Below are 7,001 nucleotides of genomic sequence, written 5' to 3'. Positions count from 1 at the left end.
GAAATAATTGCGGTCTCTCCACACGGTTCATCGGAGCCATGCGAAGTGAGAAGAATCAAACCCACCGAATGCATTGCAAGTGTAACGACCTCAGCTTAAAAAAAATAAAAATTTACATTCTGAAAATTTGCCGATAGTAAGGTTTTCTGTGCTGAATAGTGTTATCAGTACTTTTTTCTTATGCTGCCTCACGTATCGTTTAATTTGGCTGGTAAACGTGCCTGACCACAAATAAAAGTTAATGAATATTTTAAGAGGCAAGATGACTTACCTGTTTCTAACAAAAGATCGATGCGGTTTTTGAGTAATTTTTCCGCCTCTTAAGGGTCACGTTTTCAAATCTGCACTTATCGTGTCTTTTTAAAGTTTTCAGTCGCGTAGCAAAACGCGTCAAGCTTGAAACCAATAGAATTCAGTGTGGATTTGGCCCCGTATGAGGTGTTATGTATCGCAATTTTTTGGGACCGAAACGGTTCTTGCGGAGCAAATTACAACTCTAATTGCGTTTGTCCATATTTACATAGTATAATTAGCGCAGATGTTTACCTAACAATCGCTTAACAGAGCTCTACAGCAGACCTGCACAAGTTTCAAAAATCTGTATAATCCCATGTTTTCGTGTTTTTTGAGATGTAGCAGGGGCTTTTGACGAGTTCAGCTTCTCCATGTCTGTCGTTGACGTGGTTATCTACCACGGGTACGTGTACTGACGTAAGTACAAACAATACGGTTTGCCAACTCATCGTCCCAGAGCACGCAACTTCTCTTACAAAAAATAAACAGCAATCGCTCTCTTCACGTGCATAATTTCTCTAAAGAATTGATCTGGTTGCGCAAGAAAACGAAATTGAATGAAAGAAATCTTCCTTAATCCGTCCAAACTTGATCCAACTTAGATATACATGTACTTAGCCAAGTACATTATTTAAACCACCCAGGAGGCTGCAGAAGCCGAGATACTGCAAAAATGTTTAAGCTGGACTAAAACAACTCTTAATGTCCTTACGCGCCGTGAAACTATGGTTATTTTTGGGCCTTGTATTCAAAAATCGCGTGTGCAACCTCTTATGATATACATAAACAAACACCGGGTAATTCGGACGTGACCTATTTTCACCTTGACCTTGGCCTTATAGGTTAAATCAACATCTCTTTATTTGGGGCAGGGCGTTAAAAAGTGAAGGTTGATGGAATGGTGCCACTAAATTCAAATTCCTTTTTCTTTTTTGCTTTTTATATTTTCCTCCCCGGCTCACTGTTCCTATCTTACAGTGTTGCATCTCCTGTGTGCTACAATTCTCGATTCTCATTATCATTTTTTCTTCGTTTGGCTTTTCCGGTATTTGGTAAATCCTAGTATAGATCTTTCTCAATCAATTCCTGTATAATTTCGTGGTGTAGACGTCGCCTCTGTTGAGCGGTTGTATCCTTCGTACAAGTACTAAAGTTGGAATTTAATTTTAGTCAGGAAGGAAGAGTAAGATTACCACATAATGCAGGAAAATGGGGTCGCTAATTGAGTTTGTCTTTGTCGAAGGAGACCTGCGCCTTTACATATTTCTCGCGTGACTTTTCATGGACTCGTGTACTTGTATACTTGCACAGCATGAGCAAAGGAGACTGGAACAAAGGCGGGAGCCTGGGCCTATTCCCGAGGTTTCTCTTCCCAGTTTTCTCTGCGGTCTCGTATCTACCTTGCCACGCATGCATACGCGTGCTGCTTTGAAAGCTCATTTTCGTCGAAGTGCCTGCTCGACGCTTAGGGTAAGGGGGGGGGGGTGAGGGTAGACTTCTCTCGATTATGCTAGTAAAACTAGCATTTAACGCTACTAAAAATTCTCACATAAAGCCAAAAAAATGCTAAAATAATGCCTGATTTCTTTAAAAAATGCCACTTGAATTCCAAAAAATGCTTTGTTTTATTTCAAACAAAACGTACAAACTCTTACATTATATGCTCATATCAACAATAGCTGATACTTAATAATTGTTTGTTTTTAAAACTTGGGGTCAGAATTAAAACTTTCCCAGCCAACAGCCACTAAACAGTGATATTTGAAGCAATACCATGCGTGGGTACACACAACCCAGAGCAAGAGAAAGAGTTACCCGCTGACCACCCATACCTTTTTTTTCCGTTGGTGTTAGTACGTCATGTAACGGAAGCAGACAATCTACACACACAAGGAACACAACACAAGTAACACAACGCACAAACAGTCGAAACAGACAGAAAACAATCAAAATTGAGAAACTTTAGGATTATTTATCCTTCTGAGTACTGAAATCTGGATCACAGTCATGATAAATGACAGAAAATGCTAGCAATTCTTTTTCAAGAAAAATCGAAAAAAAATGCTTGTTTTCCCAAAAATGCCGAAAAAAATGCTAGCATAATCGAGAAAGGCCTTGGTGAGGAGTATGGAACATTGCGGTAGGGGGGTGGGGGTGAGGGGGATAGGATACTACTGCTGAGGAGCATGAGACATTGTGGTAGAGGGGGTGGGGTGAGGGGAGATAGGATACTACTGCTGAGGAGCATGGGACATTGCGGTAGGGAAGATGGGGGTGAGGGGGACAGGATACTACTGCTGAGGAGCATGGGACATTGCGGTAGGGGGATGGGGTGAGGGGGGATAGGATACTACTGCTGAGGAGCATGGGACATTACGGTAGGGGGAATGGGGGTGAGGGGAATAGGATACTACTACTGAGGAGCATGGGAAATTGAGGTAAGGAGGATGGGGATGAGGGGGAATAGGATACTACTGCTGAGGAGCATGGGACATTGCGGTAGGGGGAATGGGGGTAAGGGGGGATAGGAAACTACTGCTGAGGAGCATGGGACATTGCGGTAGGGAGGATGGGGATGAGGGGATAGGATACTACTGCTGAGGAGCATGGGACACTGCGGTAGGGGGGTGGGGGTGAGAGGGGATAGGATACTACTGCTGAGGAGCATGGGACATTGCGGTAGGGGGGATGGGGTGAGGGGGGATAGGATACTACTACTTTGGAGCATGGGACATTGAGGTAGGGGGGTGCGGGTGAGGGGGATTGGATACTACTGCTGAGGAGCATGGGACATTGCGGTAGGGGGGATGGGGGATGAGGGGGGATAGGATACTACTGCTGAGGAGCATGGGACATTGCGGTAGGTGGGATGGGGGTGAGGGGGGATAGGATACTACTGCTGAGGAGCATGGGACATTGCGGTAAGGGGCATGGGGGTGAGGGGGGATAGGATACTACTGCTGAGGAGCATGGGACATTGTAAATTTCGGTAGGGGGAACGGGGGTAAGGGGGGATAGGATACTACTGCTGAGGAGCATGGACATTGCGGTAGGGAGGGTGGGGGGTGAAGGGGATAGGATACTACTGCTGAGGAGCATGGGACATTGCGATAAGGCGGATGAGGGTGAGGGGGGATAGGATACTACTGCTGAGGAGCATGGGACATTGCGGTAGGGGGATGGGGGTGAGGGGGGATAGGATACTACTGCTGAGGAGCATGGGACATTGCGGTAGGGAGGGTGGGGGGTGAGGGGGGATAGGATACTACTGGTTTGGAGCATGGGACATTGCGGTAGAGGGGTGCGGGTGAGGGGGATAGGATACTACTGCTGAGGAGCATGGGACATTGCGGTAGGGGGTCGGGGGTTAGGGGGATAGGATACTACTGCTGAGGAGCATGGGACATTGCGGTAGGGGGATGGGGGTGAGGGGAGATAGGATACTACTGCTGAGGAGCATGGGACATTGCGGTAGGGGGGATGGGGTGAGGGGGATAGGATACTACTGCTGAGGAGCATGGGACATTGCGGTAGGGGGGTGGGGGTGAGGGGGGACAGGATACTACTGCTAAGGAGCATGGGACAATTCGGTAGGGGGGTGGGGGGTGAAGGGGATAGGATACTACTGCTGAGGAGCTTGGGACATTGCGGTAGGGGGGATGGGGGTGAGGGGGATAGGATACTACTGCTGAGGAGCATGGGAAATTTAAGCAAGTACTGCATGTAATGTCGAAAGCAAATCGTCTAGTCCCGTTATACAAAAATGTCAGAATTAAACAGGTTATGGTGTCAAATTATTACGCATTACATTTAGTTCAAAGCAAATTATGAGGAGAAAAGTACTGAAACTTTAAAGAATTCAGTCTGAATGAAAGGGTCAATTAAGTCCCATCTTGCGTAAGTGACGTGTCTTAATATGGCAACCTGAATAGCAGCGTTGGGAACTAACCGACCTTCTGCTGCAACTCGCTGAGAAACGATACTAAATTATTTGGCCAGCAATCAGCACGAAAATTATATTTCCCATGTGCAGCTGTGCACTATAACCCGAAAATAATATGTCTCTACCGCCTTTAAAAAATGTAAAAAAAAGTCGAGTTTTGTTTTTCTTCCGTGTGAAGTAATAGAGATGAAAAGACGAAACTATTAAGCTGTTTTCTTTTTTTTCCTTTGGCTTTGATCGCCACTATATGAGTTTTTACCAGCGTCTTTTCTCCTCGAGAAAGATCTTATTCTTTTTTCTTATTTCCTTACCTCTCCCTATACATAAAATACTTATGGAGGATCTCTAAACGTAAACTGAAAATGACAAGGCCAGACCTCAAAGCCGGGTGGTACGTTCCCTACCGTAGTGCGTGGCTTCTTTTACGTCCCCTTCTGACCTAACCTCGTTTCCAGGGCCTTTTCCCGCCCCACCCCCAACTCCCCCAACTAAGGGAAAAGGCCCTGGGAAAGAGGTTGCTTCTGACCTGTACAGAAAAGATGCAGGAAACGATTTCTCAGGTTGATCGCCCTTATCCAAAATTAAGAGCACTATTCCATTCCTTGTCACTTTCTCCCTCTTTATAATGGTCAAAGGAGACAAGATCATCCCGTGTTCTCGTCAGCAGGTTCGAGTTTAAAAAGAGGTCGCGGCTAAAAGGGATGACTCAAAAGGACCTCATCAAATATTCTATAGAAAACATATTTTTATGTTTTCTTTGATTTACATTTTTTTGGATTTTCACTACAAATATGTTTTCTAGAATATTTAATGAGGTCCTTTTGAGTCATCCCTTTTAGCCGCGACCTTCAAAAGACTGAGTGTGAACTCTTTTGGACGCGTGACAGAAGGAGATGTTTGGACTGGGCCTTGTCTATCCCATGAACCCGCGCGGTAACACAAACAGTCATGGCGGCTCCGCGTTTGGTGTAGTAGGTTAATTCAACGCTACTTTCAGGTTAAATTTTCCACTTCTGCAGCTCCAACAAACATCTGTTGCTGCGAAAATGAGCGACTGGGAAGAAGACGCAGATGATTCCAGGAGCACTTCTCAGAATGTGTATATTCCACCCAACAGGAGAGGATGGTACAATTCCTTTGACAAGAATGTACAGGAAAATCTTTCTGATGGTAGGCGACCGGGCTTTGGACGAGGAAGAGCGAACCGATTTGGAAATGCAAGAGAGGAGTACTCAAGCGCAGGAAAGAGGAATGGTTATTCCGAGGGTGGGAGGTCTAGAGGCTTCAGTCGAGGAGAAAGCGGATTTGGTCGCAAACAAATCGCACGTGGCGGTCGCTCGTGGAGAGGCAGCAGTGAAGATGACAGCTGGAAAAACAGGGATCATTCACGAGGATATGAACGTGAAAGAAATAGTACTGAAATTATGGTGCCCTCAGATGACGTGCGCTATATTATTGGTAGGAAATTAAACGTAGATCAATCTTGTATATTCGCTCGATTGTATCTCTTAGGCCATACCATTGACTTAGTGCGCACTCCGTGATGTCTGCGAGGACTTCGAATTTTGTCAAAGAATCCGAAAAAATGAGACCCTGTGAACATTTCTTTGAAAATTTGGATATGTCAACAAAGATGAAATGGTAAATTGGCCACCGTAACGATTACAAAAGCTGACGTTTCGAGCGTTACCATTTCAACTTTGTTACTTTGTTGGGGAAGGTACGTTTTTTATTGGGGGGGGGGGGGTGGGCCGGGGCTTCGGAGGGAAGGGTCCTTAGTAAATATTTTACAAACTGGGGAGGGTCAAACCTGTTTGATACGCAGCCGGGGGAGGGTCATAGTTTTTCTTTTTTTGGCAAGGAAAAAACTACTCCATGTCGGTTAGTTGACTTTTAATTATTTGTTACCAAACACGCAAAGTGTATAGAAACCTAAAACTTATATATACAAGCAAAGCTACCAGTGTAAATCAATCTACATCATTTTAAACAGATGTCGAAATATAATGTCAAAAAAACTATCTTGTCCCAACTAACGTAATTGTCTCTCTCGACCAGGCCCACTTTCGTCCATATTTTGACGTCGGTAATGTTTCCGCATGGGGCTCTGGTATAAAATTAGTGTCCGGTGACGATTCATTACCTCAGCTACTCGGGCTTGAACAGACAACTCGATCTACCACATCACTTTGCAAGTCAGTTTCCACCTCGGAAAGTGATGAGGTCACTTGTTGCTGTACATTTCTGAGTGGGGGTTTCCAAGGTTGTTGACACGCCATTAAATTGTACAGCAAGCTACCAATGTGCGCTTTTATCATTGCGACTTTTTCAGCTTTCTTACCGTTAAGGGTGATCTTGTGATGGGAAAAGTACAAGGATAGTTCGTCCACCCTCAACGACGACAGCTTATCAGAATTGTACAGTCCAACCCAGTCAATGTCATTGTACTCCTGGTTCAGCCGTTCCATTCACTCCAGTTTCAGTCTGCTCTTTCTTCTTCTCCTTGCGCATTTTTATCTAGACAAGGTACTCAACATACTCTGCTACAAGCTTTTTGGGGACAATGTATTTATCTGAAAATCTTCTAATAGCCTCACTGTCCCCACTGACTAGTTCACTTTCCTCAAACAATCGCTTAATCTGAGCTCGAAGCTGGAAATCATCCGGCTCACGGCCATCGGTGGGAGTTGTACTCCAAGAGAGATAATGGAAATTTGGTAGCTTGCCACAGTTGGGATATGGTCGTCAAGCTGGAAGTGGAGCG

At 45.0% G+C, this 7,001-nt stretch overlaps 1 protein-coding gene and 1 pseudogene across 1 annotated transcript in view; one reads left to right on the top strand and one right to left on the bottom strand.

The window, feature by feature from the left end:
* Positions 1 to 5,152: 5,152 nt before the first annotated feature.
* The window catches only part of LOC111336313 (putative ATP-dependent RNA helicase DDX43), a 22,544-nt gene continuing 20,695 nt past the window's right edge, over positions 5,153 to 7,001 (top strand). Inside the window, exon 1 of the mRNA XM_022942384.2 lies at positions 5,153 to 5,695. Coding sequence (XP_022798119.2) covers positions 5,284 to 5,695 — 412 coding nt within the window. The 5' untranslated portion in view covers positions 5,153 to 5,283. The remainder of the gene's footprint in view (positions 5,696 to 7,001) is intronic.
* LOC148718100 (uncharacterized) overlaps positions 5,884 to 7,001 on the bottom strand; it is a 1,131-nt pseudogene continuing 13 nt past the window's right edge.

The sequence above is a fragment of the Stylophora pistillata genome, chromosome 13 (genome assembly GCF_964205215.1).
Source record: "Stylophora pistillata chromosome 13, jaStyPist1.2, whole genome shotgun sequence".
Classification (NCBI taxonomy): Eukaryota; Metazoa; Cnidaria; class Anthozoa; order Scleractinia; family Pocilloporidae; genus Stylophora; species Stylophora pistillata.
Note: the sequence above shows the minus strand (reverse complement) of the source record. Positions and strands in the feature narration are given on the sequence as shown.